Source organism: Bidens hawaiensis, unplaced genomic scaffold, assembly GCF_021521415.1.
Source record: "Bidens hawaiensis isolate Kalapana, Puna unplaced genomic scaffold, B.hawaiensis_p1.1 tig00015117_1, whole genome shotgun sequence".
NCBI classification, from domain to species: Eukaryota; Viridiplantae; Streptophyta; class Magnoliopsida; order Asterales; family Asteraceae; genus Bidens; species Bidens hawaiensis.
The window spans coordinates 169,885-185,988 of NW_027492339.1; the positions used below are offsets into that span (position 1 = coordinate 169,885).

General features: G+C 34.4%; 2 protein-coding genes across 2 annotated transcripts; one reads left to right on the forward strand and one right to left on the reverse strand.

The window, feature by feature from the left end:
- Nucleotides 1–3,449: 3,449 nt before the first annotated feature.
- On the reverse strand, nucleotides 3,450–7,598 carry LOC143548412 (LRR receptor-like serine/threonine-protein kinase FEI 1). The gene is made up of 14 exons (XM_077039591.1): nucleotides 7,510–7,598; nucleotides 7,269–7,418; nucleotides 7,055–7,190; nucleotides 6,871–6,942; nucleotides 6,711–6,782; nucleotides 6,550–6,621; nucleotides 6,388–6,459; nucleotides 6,215–6,286; nucleotides 6,021–6,100; nucleotides 5,695–5,856; nucleotides 5,275–5,607; nucleotides 4,941–5,186; nucleotides 4,002–4,135; nucleotides 3,450–3,903 (listed from the first exon to the last, which is right to left on the reverse strand). The coding sequence occupies exons 2-14, from the start codon at nucleotides 7,357–7,359 to the stop codon at nucleotides 3,685–3,687; spliced, it is 1,761 nt and encodes a 586-aa protein (XP_076895706.1). The 5' UTR covers nucleotides 7,360–7,418; nucleotides 7,510–7,598; the 3' UTR covers nucleotides 3,450–3,684.
- Nucleotides 7,599–10,049: 2,451 nt separating this feature from the next.
- LOC143548420 (uncharacterized) lies at nucleotides 10,050–10,466 on the forward strand. The gene has a single exon (XM_077039600.1). The coding sequence runs from the start codon at nucleotides 10,050–10,052 to the stop codon at nucleotides 10,464–10,466; it is 417 nt and encodes a 138-aa protein (XP_076895715.1).
- Nucleotides 10,467–16,104: the final 5,638 nt, after the last annotated feature.

The following is a 16,104-nucleotide window of genomic DNA, read 5'->3' on the forward strand; positions in this document are numbered from 1 at the left end:
TCTTTCTAAATTATAAAAATTGTGTAGTATTTGTTGTATGATTTTAGTTTGTGTGTTGTAGTATATTAAATCATGTATCTAGTATCCTTGCTTTATTTTAATGTGGTAAAGTTAACGCACAGATGAAATTAACATGCTAATTGTGAGAATAAACCAGAGTGATTATATATACAAGTAGAGTAATTATTCTATAATGTAATTATATAATTATTCTACCTGATTCTCACAATTAACACGTTAATTTCATTTGTATTTGATCCAAACGCTATTTTAAAGTATGTATATATCATATAGACAGTTACACTTATTGTCTATGTGGTGAAACCTAAAGCATAGTATTCAATCTCGTGGAGGCCATTTCATAGATAAGCCTTTGAGGTGGTCATTTTTTTGCAATTGGGTCCACACATTAGTTAACGTCAGCTGAATTCTTTAAATTAAGGGGCATAGTCGTCTTTTCGCATTAACCTAATATTATAATAATAACAATAAATAAATAATTTATAAGGAATAACCCCACCCCCACTTTCTTCTCCATGCCCTTGCCGACTATCTGCCACCATCTGCAAGGCTACAACCACTGGCGAAGCCTCACCACCTCCAATAGTCCAACTCCATTTTTTCTGGCGTAACCCACCGCCACCATCCCATCTCCCGTCTTTGATTCGTGTAAATCTGAAAGAAAAATGAGGCGGCAACGGTTGAGCTGATTATTTTAGAGGCTAATATGTGTCCATTTGTTCATGATCAACATTGAAGGTCCATCATCACCACCACAAAACCCTAACCAAACCATTAGTAAAAAAAGTGTATGCTCCACAACCACGCCGCTACCCATTTTCTTCGATTTCAGGTGAGACCATCATGTTTTTCCGACGAGACCAACGAGGGCGGATTCAGTGTTAATCCAGAGGGAGCATAGGCTTCCACTCAAATCTCTAGGTCATGCTATAAAATTCTAATATATTACAGTGCCCCAACCCCAACCTCAACTTTCCAAACCTAAATTTTATTTTGTTTTGAAAAATAACCCAAATTGATTAATTGTCTAACCACATCATAAATTAAAAATTTTGAATCTGCAAGTTATACGAGAGTAAGAGATAAAAAGTTTTTCACATCTGATTAGGTTTATGTTGTTCATATTTATTATTATTATTATTTTCTTTTTTTTAATTTCGGATTCTTGTTTTTATTTTGAAATACAAAATACGCTAATCAATTATTGACATTTTTTATTTTGATTTCTATTGGATTCATTTTGATTTGATTGTTTACGTGTTTCTTGAAATTTTAGTGGTATGGATTTTTGTTGTCATTTGAGGAACGAAGATTTGTGTTCTAGGTTTAAAAGATAAAATCACGTACACGTAAAGGTCCATTGTAATATGTATATTTTGTTTATTATGTTTAATGAATTTTGTTGTTTAAATTTCTATACATAATTTATTTAATGTAACTTTTTTACCCGTCCCATTTTGGTTTGGCCTGACCCATCTTTAGTTGACCCGTTATGGTTTAACCAAACCCGTTCTAGGTTAACCTTTTTTGACACTCAATGGTTAAAATTTCTGGATCCGTCACAGAATTCTAAAGCCCAACTGTTATGATTTGGAAAAGATTGAAAGTAAATTTGGGGGTTTATTGACTTCGTTAAATTTTGGCCTTGAATCTATATTATTCAAGTAGTACCTGTTGGGCATGCTTAAGTTTGAGAATTGACATGTATTCAAATTCTAATACAAGCTTCATGTTATGGTAGGGCTAGTCGTCTAAATTAAGCTTTATGATTCATCAAATCCATACCAATAGTCAATAGATCATGATTTTTGTCATTTGGGGAGCACTATTTAGTGCTTGTCGGACAGGGATCCTTTTGTGTGTATTCTTTCATTAATCCATTAATCATAGTGCTCCAAAGTGATTATGGTGGCGGTGGTGTGCGGTGCTGTGATTATAGTGGCAGTGGTATGCGGTGTTGTGATGATGGTGGCGGTGATGGTGAAAGAAGAGGGGGTTCATATTGCATATGTTAAAACATCACGGGGTTGCAAATTGTAAGGGTATAATGGTCTTCTAAAAAAACTAAATTTGGGTTCACGACGGGATGCAATTGCAAAAAAATGACCACCACAAGGCACTATCGCCGAAATGGTCACCACAGGGTTGAAAACTGCGTTTTAGGTTTACCAAAGAGACCATAACTGCAATTAAATCTATTATATATTTACATTAAAAGTTTTATAAAAATTAAATTAGTTACCCGCCACGTATTAAATGAAATAGCCGGTTAATATTTATCTATAAATATGATTAGTTTTTATAATACATAATTTAATTTGGAAAAAAAAAAAGCATTGTGTAATTTAAGTTAAATAAAAATATGGTAAAAGATTTAATAGGCTTGAGTAACTTTTTTAGCTGAAGTATGCTTAAAGCATGTTATATGTGTTTAAATTTTTTTTGACTTATGATGTAGTAAAAAGTTTAGACCATAGAAATGGTAAAGTTGAATAGGATTAAGTTGACCAAATTAAGAGGGTGTTTGGGATTGCTTATTTTAACTAACTTATATCTTATTAACTTTCTGAAAAGAAATAAGGTGTTTGAGATTGTTTTTAATGTGAGAAGAAAAGTGTAACTTATTAACTTAATAAAAAATGAAAAGTTATAAGAAGGTAAAATAAGGAAAATCCCAAACACCCCCTAACATCTTTTGATAAGAAGTTACAACTTACAACCATTATGATCAGTGATTCATACCCATGGAATAAAAATACATGCACACTACTTTAAGAAATTGTCCTAGTAAGGATGTGCAGAGTCAAAACACCCTTTCCACAATATATTTTGAGGCTAAAGATTTGCAAAGTCCGAGTAAGAAGATAAGACAGAAGACAACAAAACCGATTAAAACCGAACCGAATTATAAATTCTGTTTGAAACTATATGAATTCTGTTTTCTCTTTATGGTACTTAAAACACAACATAGCATTAAGAGTGACGTGTGTATTTTGGTTTTAAAAGGCGCAAGATGAGCTAGCAACATCTTGAAGTGGCCATTCATTATTTCTGGGTCAAAATTAGAGTCCATTGGAGGAGGATGTGTAAAAACAACCAAAAAGACAAAAGATATTGTGAAAGGTTTACTTGTTGCGAATAAAGCTTATTTTGGCTGTGTCTTGCGTATGTGACGCACACACCTCGACTTTTGGGACCTAAGCGCCTCAGTGCACCTAGTGCCTTTCTAAACAAAGTTGTATGTGTGTTAGGGTGCATTTAATAATACATAAAGGTTGCAAGGTATCATGGATATTATATAAGGAAAGATTACAGAAGCTAACGTAGCGTGTTGGAGTTCAAACTTTAATCTTAAAACGGTTTTTGTTAGTCTTTGTTAAAAGTCAAATAAACACATCACATGTGTTTTGACGAGTAACTCAGTAACCGATGAAAATGTGCACTATAAATAAAGAAGAAAAGGGTGAATGATACAGGAATGGTGAAAGGTGACAGTTAAACATCATATACACATGGAAAAGGGTACCTTTCTAATATCACAACCCAAAAAACACTTACAATCAAATGGAAAGCTGAATTTGTAGAACATAAAGATCTTCGCATATCTCCCCCAGTGGCTGTTTTGATCTCCAACTTGCGAGCACAAACCGTATTCAATAAACTTTAATCTGATGATGAATCATAGAAGTCACTCGGGCACGGTGTCATAACCTCAGATTCAAGTGTCTTCACCACTTTGTGCATCGTGGGACGGTCTTCCGGGCTTGAAGAAACACATTGGATTGCAACCGAGAGCAGAGGGTGTAGGGTTTCTGACCCCACACCCTCACAATCACCATCAATTATCTCATGTGGCCTTCCCTTCGTTACTAAGTAATTTAACTGAAAAGATTTGGTCATGCAAATAGGGTTTTCAGACAATAACCTTATTTTAAATAGTTAATGTGCTCAATAAGGCTACAAATGAATAAAATACATACCCAGCCAACAATATTAAGGCCTTTCTCTATGAAGGAAGCATCAGTGGGCCTTTTTCTACTTACAACTTCAAGCATAAGCACACCAAAACTATAAACATCTGTCTTCTCTGTTGCTCTACCACTCTGCATATACTCTGCAGTAAATTACACAAATCACAGAATTAAAAAATCGGTTTGAAGGGAATCAGGGATATTATAAGAGAAAGGCGCAAAAATTATAAGTGAACCTTACAATTTTTTAGTATTTTTCACAATTTTAACAACATTTAATTTGGTGAAAACAGAAACCAAGATAAATTTTATTACCGACTGTACCAATGAATGAACAAGTTCATTTGGTAGCCCGTCACTTTGTTTGCTTAATTTTCAAAACCTCTGACGTGGGAATTTTAGTGTATAAGCAAATGCATGTGACATGTAATAGTTATATTTGAATATAAACTAAAAAAAACATTTTCAAACTTGTAAATAAATTCAGATTTCATTTTCTTTTTACATAATCATTTCTTTAGCAACCAATTAAATTAAGCATAAAATATAAATCAACTTACAATTTTAACAACCAGGTTATATTTTATTACTGATTGTAACACCAAATGAACAAGTTCAATCGGTAGCCAGTCATTCTGTTTGCTGGTTCTCCAAAACTGCTGACATAGTATCTTATTTTGGCATTTTAGTGTATATGTAGCATCTAATTTGATATTTAATAGTTATTTTTAATATAAATAAAAAATAAATCAGTTTGCAACCTTGTAAATATATATATTTTTCATTGTCTTTTCAAATAACCATTTCTTTGCATATATGGCATAGATTGAACCAATGCAACAACAGCAATAATCAATTAAATTTTAAAATGAGGTTAGTTGCTAAATTTGATAATAAACCGTAAGTTGGTTTATGTTTTGCACCTAGCTTAAAGTTGATATTTCTTACCAGGAGCTAGATAACCAAAAGTTCCAGCAACTATAGTTGTAATATGAGATTCTTCATCCTCAAGCAATTTTGCAAGTCCAAAATCAGAAACCCGAGCATCAAAATTCCCGTCAAGTAAAATGTTACTAGCTTTTATATCTCTGTGTATAATCCGAGGCGAACAATCATGATGCAAATAAGCAAGCCCTTTTGCAGCTCCCATAATAATCTTAAGCCTTGCATCCCAGTTTAGTCGATTGCCATTTTCTGGAAACATAATAGTTATTATTTTTAACTATCACATAACTACTTGTTCAAGATAACTAACAAAGATAAAATGCACTATATTTATTACCATGGAGAGCTTCATCTAGATTGCCACCTGGCAGGTAGTCATATAGCAACAGTTTGGATGTGGGTGAATTGCAATATCCTCGCAAATTCACTAAGTATTTGTGTTTAATGCTTCCGAGAATCGCGAGCTCCCTTTCGAAAAAACGATCGAATCCCTCGTTTAATTTCATTATCTTTTTTAAGGCGAAAATATTCCCGTCATCCATTGCTAACTTGTAAACTGTTCCAAAACCGCCAACACCAATTACATGCTCCTCGTTTAATGTTTCTAGTTTCTTGATGATGTCTTTTGATGAGTATGGCAAGTCCCCATGAAACATAACAATGGACGCACCTGTCATTACAAAAACTTATTATCACCAATATAAACTCACATTTTCCCTTATTATTAATATCCATAAAATGGTTATTAGAATCTTACCTCCACTGACAACCTTTGCAAGCCCTTTAACATCATTTTTCCCAAGTTTTTTATACAGAAAACAGCCCCAAAAACACATAAGTGCTACCAACAACAGTGCACCCACAGTAGCTGAAGCACTGATAAATAGCCGTCCAGAATTTTTTTTCACATTTTGGCTCGCTACACAAATAAAGATTGAAAATAAAATCAGTCAACTGTAAAACACAAGTGACCCATAAGAAGATGAATCGAGCAGAAGGAAGTTGTTAGCAATTACTGTCATAAGCAACAGATTATTATAGAAAAAAATCAACTAAAATTTCATTGAAGGAAAATAATTAGACCTGTAGGCTGTTGATTCTCAACATCATCTTTACATAACTTATTAACTTGCTTCCCACACAAGTCACTGTTGCCAACAAACCTACAAGAATTTAACCAGTATGACTTGTTATACTTGTGTATATGCAAGAATCTAAAATATATTTTATGCATTTGTATACAGTATACATTAAACAATGTGAAATTAAGAACTCACGAGTCAATTCCAAATTGGCCAAGAACATCATCGGTTGGAATTGGGCCAAATAGAAAGTTGTATGACACATTGCTTTATGGATTATAAAGAATACATGTCAGTAGAAGGTTCCACAATATAAATAAAATAATAATCCAAAAAGACGAATGAGAAACTAACAGAAACATGCTTACAGGTTTACAAGATTCCTTAAATTCCCAATTGTAGTGGGAATGCTTCCATCAAGAGAATTACTAGATACATCCCTACAGTAATATTTACAAAAGATCATGATTTTTTTAACAATCATGTATAAGCATATATGTTTCCCAATCTAAAGAGAGAATCTAACTCACAATGTTTGAAGGTTTGAAAGATTTCCCAATCCAGTAGGAATAAATCCACTTAAGTAATTATTCTGCAAAAATCTGTTTAAATAATAACAGAAGAAAACAAAATTAAAATTTCACCAAATAAAGATGGTCATAGCTCAAACAAAGATGGTCAAATGGCTTACAATCCTTGCAGCTCTGTACAATTCCCTAACTCTGGAGGAACTGCTCCATAAAAGTTGTTGTGATGAAGATCTCTAGAACACATTACATATACAAGTATACATCATCAGTAGTTATAGCAATCAAGCACAAACGTTTTAAGAGAATTTAAAAATCACTTACAAGAATTTCAATTGATCTAGCCTTCCAATATCTGACGATAGTGGTCCCTTTAACTTGTGATGGGAAACATTCCTAAAAAGATTAAAACACCACAGCAATTACAACACATATATACAGATCAAAACACCAAACAATAACAATAATCTATTTTGTTAAAATGAGGTTATGATGATTGACGACTCACAAAGATATAACTCTCATGGTTTTTGAATCACATGTTACCCCTTTCCACCCACACGGGTCAGGATCCTCAGGCCTCCATTGTCCAAGAACATCATCCGAGTTTATAATATTTGAACGGAAGTTAACAAGAGCTTCACCTGGATAATGAGCACCACAAATGTGTTTGTAAAAGATCTAGATTAAGTGACAGCTAAGCAAGAATAAAGTTGACATACCATCAGCAGTTAGACCTTCGCAGATTCTCATCAAACAGCATAACAATACAATGTACGCTTGCAATGGCTTTTGTATACTTTTTATTCCCATTGCGTTGCTGATTAAGCATAATAATGAATCTTTCACATATCATCTGGTTAAACCTAAACCTATACATGTGTTAGCAAGTAACCGTTAGTGCAATCGTGAAGGAATTCAAAATAATAACTAGCAGTAATTACTCTGAAATGTAATGCTGACCTGGCAGCAGCAACTTTCTATTCTGGACCAAAGGTTCATACACTGCTATTCACTAAAACCTGAAACGAATGACAAATAGGCATATCAAATTATAAAAAAAAAAAACCATTGCCCATCACCTCCAGGTTACCACACGTTCAGCATATTAAAAAAAAAAACCTCAATAATATTCACCAATAACAGATCACAAATCATCATTTCAGGTAAACAAAATCATAAAGCAAGTAAGGAAGCTATAACTCAACCTAGTTTCACATAATCACAACGAAAAACCTCAATAATGTTCACCACTAACAGATCATATATCCACATTGTAGGTAAACTAAATCAGAAAGCAAGTAAAAAGCTATAACTCAACCTAGTTTCACATAATTACATCAAAAAACCTCAATAATGTTCACCATTAACAGATCACAAATCATCATTGCAGGCAATTATAAAATCATAAAGCAAGCAAGAAAACCATAACTCGACCTAATTTCACATAATTACATCGAAAAGCTCGATAATCTTCACCGTTAACAGATCACAAATCCACATTGCAGGTAAACTAAAACAGAAATCAATAAAGCAAACCATAACCAAACCTAATTTCTCAACACCAAAATTGCAACTAAATCTGCTCAAATTAAACCGATAAGCAGTCGACTGAATTCCTACGGAACTAATTCGCCTAATTCGAGTAAATTACAACTATAACAGAAACTGAACGAGTATAAACAGATCGCAAATCATCATTTTATGTAATCAGAATCAGAAAGCAAGTAATGAAACTATAACTAAACCTAATTTCACATAGCTACATCAAAATCTCAAACCGATAAACGAGCAGTAAACTGAATTCGTACGGAAGTAATTGGAGTAAATTAGAACTAATTGAATTGAAGTTAAACCTAGAAACGTTAATTGAATTGAAATGAAGCGTTAACAGGATCTGCAATTGAGAGGATGAGGAAGCAGAAGCAGGATGAGCTGTAAAGTAGAGAGCAACCAGTGTGACCAATCAGAGTAGAGTAGCTTCGCACGTGGGAGAAGGATGGTAGATACGTGTGACCGACGCCTTGTTGGATTGATGATGCATACATACATACATACAAGTCAAGTGTCCGTGGTATAAAGGCATTTCCGTATGTGACTTGATGATTGATTTAGAATTTAGAATAATTAGGTGGGTTGGCTTAATTAGGGTCCGACTAGGAACACCCAGAGCAGTGGCGGATTTAATCATAGGGGTGTTCAGATTTCGATTCGCATTCGAAACTCGATTCGAATTCAGTTATTAAGATTCGAATGCGGTTTTAAAGAATTCGATTTGTATTCGAGTATATTAATCAAATACGAATTTATGATTATTATTCGATTCGATTCGAAATTCGAATTCAAATTATATATACATATGTGTATATATATATATAATTATTTTTTTAATTTGTGTCAAATCCTTAAATAATAAATATCCATTACAAATTATTAAACCCAATATGCCATACGTCTCCTAGCCTATACTAATATGAGTGTTATTTACTTCTTGTTTTGAATATTTTGAATTTTATACCATTTGTAGTTTAGTTTTGAATTTATTATCATACGGTATTGTAGCTACTTTAAATTTATATGTTTCTTTTACAATTATGATTATGGTTTTCGACTTTTTGGCATAGGTAAACTTGAATTAGATTGTATTTATTCGAATTAAAATCGAATTTATTCGAATTCGAGTTTCAAATACGAATTCGAATCGAATTTCGAATTGGGCATATAATACGAATACGAATACGAATCGAATGGTTCAACTTTTAATCAAATACGAATCGAATACGAATACCGGCAAAAAAAACAATTATTCGGATTATTCGATTCGATTTAACTTAAAAATTCGTTATTCGATTCGATGAACACCCTTAGATTTAGACATAAATCTCAGGATAACGTTCAAAATTTTTTTTTTTGCTATGTTTCATATAATGTAAACGAATCAAAAGTAGAAACATAATAATAAATAAAATAAACACATCAGTGAAAATTTCTCTTCTTCGGTTTTGAAAGTTTGTAATTGAGTCATTATATCTTCTTCTTTTGCTTTATCAAACGTTTCTATTTCAACCGCACAAATTAAAGCTTGTTCAAATACTCATCATTCATTAGCTTACGCAAACCCGTATTAATAAGCTCCATTTTAGAAAAAAATATATTTCAACGGTTGCATTTGCAATTGGTAAAACTAACGCTAGCTTCAATATTCAACAAACCAAAGGAAAAGTGGTGTGCATTCCGTTTCCACCATTACACGAGTAAGGTCAAACATTCTACTCAATTTTGTAAATTTATGAGGGGATACTGATTTCTTCCCGGTGGAGGTAGGCCTTCATCAGGGCTCAGCGTTGAGCCCATTTCTTTTTGCAGTAGTCTTAGACGAGTTGTCAAAGTTGATTCAAGAGTCAGTCCCGTGGTGCATGATGTTTGCAGACGATATTGTGTTAGTTGGTGAGAAAAAACAAGATCTGAACATGAGGCTAGAGGAATGGTGATATGCTTTAGAGATGAAAGGTTTAAGGATTAGCCGTGCAAAGACCGAGTATCTCCGCTGTGACTTTAGTGGGGTAATCGACGATGAAGAGGTGCAGATCAACATTGAGGGCCAAGTGGTGCCGCAGGTAACGAAGTTCAAGTACCTAGGTTCGTTTGTCCAGAGTGATGGGGAAATAGATAGTGATGTGGCTCACCGCGTACAGGTAGGTTGGTGCAGATGGAGAGCAGCTACAGGAGTTTTATGCGACAAGAGATTTCCAGCTAAACTAAAAGGAAGATTTTACAGCGTTGCGGTTGAGACCAGCCATGTTATATGGAACAGATTGTTGGGCCATCAAGAAGACGCATTCACGAAAGTTGGAGGTAGCAGAGATGAGAATGCTAAGATGGATGTGTGGGAACACAAGGTTGGACCGAATAAAAAATGACGTAGTTCGGGAGAGATTAGGGGTGACTTGCATATCAAATAAGATAAGGGAGGGGAGATTGAGATGGTTTGGACATGTGAAGAGAAGACAGATGATGGCTCCTGTTAGATTGGTAGAAAATATTACTATAGAGGGGAGGAGGGGTAGAGGTAGACCCCATGATGACATGGGAGGAGAGGATTAGACATGATTTGATAGATATGCACCTTTCCGAGGACATAGTTGAGGATAGAAACTTTTGGAGACGTATGATTAATGTTAAAGACCTTTGGGGCAATGCATAGTTTCTTGTTAGGAATGTATTTTAGGGTTTTTCTTTCCCTTTTTGTTTTGTGACGTTTCGTTTTTTGTCATATTTTCTTTTTGATTTTAACTCAACCTAATGTAATATGTTTAAGTATCCATCTATTTATTTGCAAGGTCTGAATGATATACTATTATAATATTTTATTTTATTTTGACATTACTCTCTAGTATTTTAATATCTAGCACTATTACCAACGCTTTCATGTATCTATTTAGAATTAGACTATTATTATTCGCATTATCATAACAAACTATTATTATTATTATTATTTATTTTTTCTTTTTCTCCTTTTTTTTTATTTTATCTTATTTATTTATTTATTTATTTTGTTATATAGTAGCCTAGTGTTGCACTTATGTTTTCCTTTATACGGTTTCATACGTATTCTTTTAGAGCTGGGGGTCTCTCTGGAAACAACCTCTCTATTCTTTGGATAGAGGTACGGTTTGTCTACATCTCACCCTCCCCAGACCCTGGTAATAGCTTTGCTATTGGTGGGACTTTTACTAGGTACGGTTGTTGTTGTTGTATCATCTTCTTTTAAAGTGAGATAAAAGGTTGTATGATCACCTGAAATACACAATTTTCTTCATTACTAAAATCATATGAATACATCTTCGAAAATACCACTATCTTAAATATGTTCAACTTGGAAAACAAATCTCATAGATTTAAACTGGACATATTTTCTAACAAACTAGTTGAAACCTCACTGAATCTATTTCCAAGTTCTTGACTTCACATATCTAAACCATATTAAAAATTTCAACATCAAAACAATGATTCTATTAAGCAAGGTTCTGTTTGATGTTTCTCGTTCAAACAAAAGAGGAAAAAGGTTAATGGTTTTTATTTTCTTTGGGCTACAAACTATATTTAGGCTTTATTTGATTTGAACTACTAAAAATGACAATTTTGTTGAGCCTATTTTTGTTTGAGCCTGTTTAGTTTGATGTTTCTCGTTCAAACAAAGAAAAAAATGTTATCGATTTTTATTTGCTTTGGGTTTTATTTGATTTAAACTTTTAAATTGGCTGGGCTTTAAACAAATAAGGGTAACGTAATATTTTTTTCAGGGGTAACGAAATACGAAAACCGGCCAAAAAAATTACACTAACGACAAAAAGTGGAGGAGTAGCAAACGCTAGCCCTGGTTGTGAGCTGCATCCGCCAGTGAATACGTCACGAATAGTGTTATACATGGAGTATATGGTACAGTCAACCTAGGATTGATTATGACAGTCCTAGGTTGTCAAGTCGTATCTTATGCTATACGCGGCGTATTATGCCCATTTAAATTATTATTGTATCGGCACTTCCTCCCTCTCTTTAAATTTATATATTACAACATACACACACATAATATCACATACAACTGAGAATTACATACACCTGATGTAAGGCCCCGATCCCGATGTCTTACATTGGGTGTTGTATTTACTCATAAACGCAGTTCTAAATATCAAAGTTAGTTAAAACTTTCGCGGTTTCAACCAATATATTACAAAACATAAATCCTTGTCTTAAACATTCAAATTGTCATAACATAACGTCATAAAATAATCATCATAGCATTTTCCTCATAGATGTCATGCTCTTCAGTCCATGTCATGTGTTTTCCTCAAGCCAGCTGCTTCAATCTACTTGCCTGCATGCAGACTAAAAGTCAGCTACGCTGAGTGAGTTCTAGTTAAACAGGCAACACGCATTACATTCACGAACTTACTTATACGTATCCGGAGATACAAATTTCATACATAGTCTACTTATATTTCATTCATGCATACCTTCATACATTTATACATCATGCTTACATTCTTTCATACTTTCTTGTTTTAGCTTACTAATACATGTATAATTGTTTCTACGTTTTAAAGAGCATTATGCCTACTTCCTCGGATATTATTATTAGGGTCCGGTGTAAGGCCCCGATCCCGGTAACCATACATTCGGTGTTGGATTTACTCATAAACTCAGTTTGATACAGCGGAAACTAAAACTTTTATAAAATACTTCTATCTCTAATTAGATCTTCAATATGGATAGCCTCGTATGCGCCTCAATCTTGCCACATCATCGATAATACCTGCATGCATACTAAAAGTCAGCTACGCGCTGAGTGAGTTCTAACATTTCTTTCTTTTAATTAAATTTGGATTTATATATTTAAATCACAGTCTTTATTCATACGCAACGTAACACTCGTCTATAATTAATCCCGTACGTACTTGCTCATAATCGAGCCTTCTATTCTTACTCGTAATCGAACCATATCAATTAAAGGGATTTGCCATCCTAACTTATTGCTCGTGCATGAGGCCCGAAGGCTCTACGCACGAACATGCAATCATTCATTCACATCAATACACATATTATTATTCTACGCAGGTAGTTGATAGGACTTGTCCCCTACCTTCCTTCTGTTCTATCCTCTGACTTTTACGCGTACAAATAGTATCCATAGCTGGACCGTGCATTCACACGACGTATATCTATGCATTTAACATTATCATGCCATGCAATCGTACTACCTTTACACACATAATTAATAGCTACTGTACATAGTATCCCTAATTGGACCACCTATTCATTGTATCCATAACTGGACCATTCATTCGTTGTATCCATAAATGGACCACCTATTCGTTGCATCTATAGCTGGACCATCTATTCTTTGTATCCATAATTGGACCAGCTATTCGTTGTATCTATAACTGGACCACCTAATCATTGTATCCATAACTGGACCACCTCACCACAGTATCCATAACTGGACCATATTATACATATTATTCTAATCAATCAATTCGTTGTGTCTATAACTAGACCACATTACTATCACAACACGTGCCCGAACACAGTATAGGCTTTTAGTCTTTTATTGTGCCCGTGCATGTGCTTTATCGTCCATACACTCTACACAAACATTAGTAGGGCTTGCTCCCTAACCCTTTCAATTCTATCAACTATCATTCAAACATTCAAATATATATTAACAATTAATATATAAACACGTTCTTACAAGATATATATCATTAACTGAAGTTGCATATATCTTATTCTTTCACGGACGAGTATGCATACAGCCCCAAAAATGGTTTAAAGGGAAAAGGGGCTAGAATTCACCTGTTGACGATTCCTTTTCGAATAGAAATTCCCTTCTTCAACTGAGCTTGACAAACTGCTAATAATGTACACATATTAATCCCCTTTATTTGTTTATTAACTATTCCCTAAAGTTAAAGGAGTTAACTTTTAAGTTAATGAACTGACATGTAATATTCTTTAACCGTTCATATTAATTTAATACACCTTAATCCTTATTTATTATATATATATGTGTACATCATATTCACTTCAATATTATTAATTCACGTTCTCAACGCATTTACAAGTCAACGTTTCCTTAAGCGAGTTCGGGTTCGCGTGTTTGGCTTATCTTCATCTCATATCCTTTTACTTGAGGCAGGCCACAGGTCGTCAGACGAGTCGGGTCTCGGGTTCGGGTTTCATTTATATTTTTTTATCATTTACTTTTATCATTATTGTTTATTATTATTATTATTATTATTATTATTATTTTACTGTAGATTCATTATTTATTATTATATTATAATAACCCTTACCCTCCCCCACCCCATAACCAGTCCCAACCCCCCACTCCCCCTTCCCCTCACATCTTATTCTTCCTCTTTCTAATTTACAGCCACCACCACCGCCCTTTGCTATCTCCGACCACCACGACACATGAGACACGGGTGTCAATCGAGTCGCATACTAGTTCTTCGCATGCTATGATTCGCCCGGGAGACTTCGCATCGGGATGCGAATCAATAATTTTGCACGGACTTTTCGCATAGGGTTTCGCACGAGGTTTTCGCACGACCGGATTTCGCACGAGACGGGTTTAACGGCTGCACTAGGCATGGTGGGTTTTGGGTCTGTTTCCTAGAGGTTCGGATCTAGGTTACAAGGGCTGCGCCTCGGGCTTCGTGTTCTTGGTTTGATCATCGGAGACGGACAACGTCATTGCCGGGACTCAGATTCAGTTTCGAGTTGGAATTTACATATGTCTGATATATATTTTGCTCTTTGATGTATCAATCTATTCATCTTTGTACACATTTTTTATATATATATATGTGTGTGTTTATATATATATATATATATATATATATATATATATCATATTATGCTCGTTTAACCAAGATCTCGTTTTCAATCGGTGGTTGTTTAACACGGCTTGATTTGGGTTGATTAGTTTATGGTTCATGAGAGCCATTAGGGTTCAGTTCGTTTAGGTTCCATTTTCAGAGATCCCTTCGATCATTGGTTATTTGATCTAGAATATAAACGGGATGTGAAAGAAAATAAATCTTAAACTTTACACATACCTTAAGGATGGATAGACGATCAAGAATGGATGAGATGTGTTTTGGAAATGTTTGGTACAGAAGATTTATGTTGTGTGTAGGTGTGCCAATGATTCGAAATGATGATGGTGAAATGATAGATTTAGGGTTTTAGGGGTTTAAATAGGCAAAACCTAGGCCCAAAATATGTTTAAGTCCATTAACCACACTAATCTTATCCTATCTTATTATTTAAATTATTTAATTGACGTATCTCGACACGACAACTAAAATAAACCCGGAATATTTATTTGTGTATCTAACGAACTAGGACGTTACAAGTATTCCCTCCTTAAAAAGGTTTCGTCCCGAAACTTGCTTAATCATTGTAAAACAACACTCCTTGCATTCACTCCCTTTCTTGAACCGTACTACCCTTCTAGCTTGTCGGTTTATCCTTCTTTCTCCCGAACTTGTAGTCATCGAGCGGTGTTCACGAGTGTTAGATGTTTAAGGTAGCTTGCCCATGAAGCCCTCGATGATATGCTTCTTGTCTTAACTTAACAAGTCTCGTCTCGTCTCTTTAAGATGCATCGTATTATACTATTCTAATTCTACCGCTTGCTTTAAATTGTAAGGTCACACATCACGTGACTGCCGTTCACAAGGATTCGTTCATATCATAATTCCATCCATATGAATCACATTCAAACATGAGTCTAAATTTTAAACTTAACATTAAGCACAAAATCTTTAAAGTCAAACATAACATAATACTTAAACAAAATAACTCATTCTTCTAGAAGGCTTCCTCTTCTACTGTGATCAGGTAACCAGTGAGCTCTAGGCATCCTTCTTAACTCCATTTCATGTCTTCGGCTTCTTACATTCCTTCGCCTCATGACCACCGGCTCCACAATTAAAACATTTATGGTTGTTCTTGCATTCCCAGGAGAAATGTCCCGCTTTCCCGCATCTG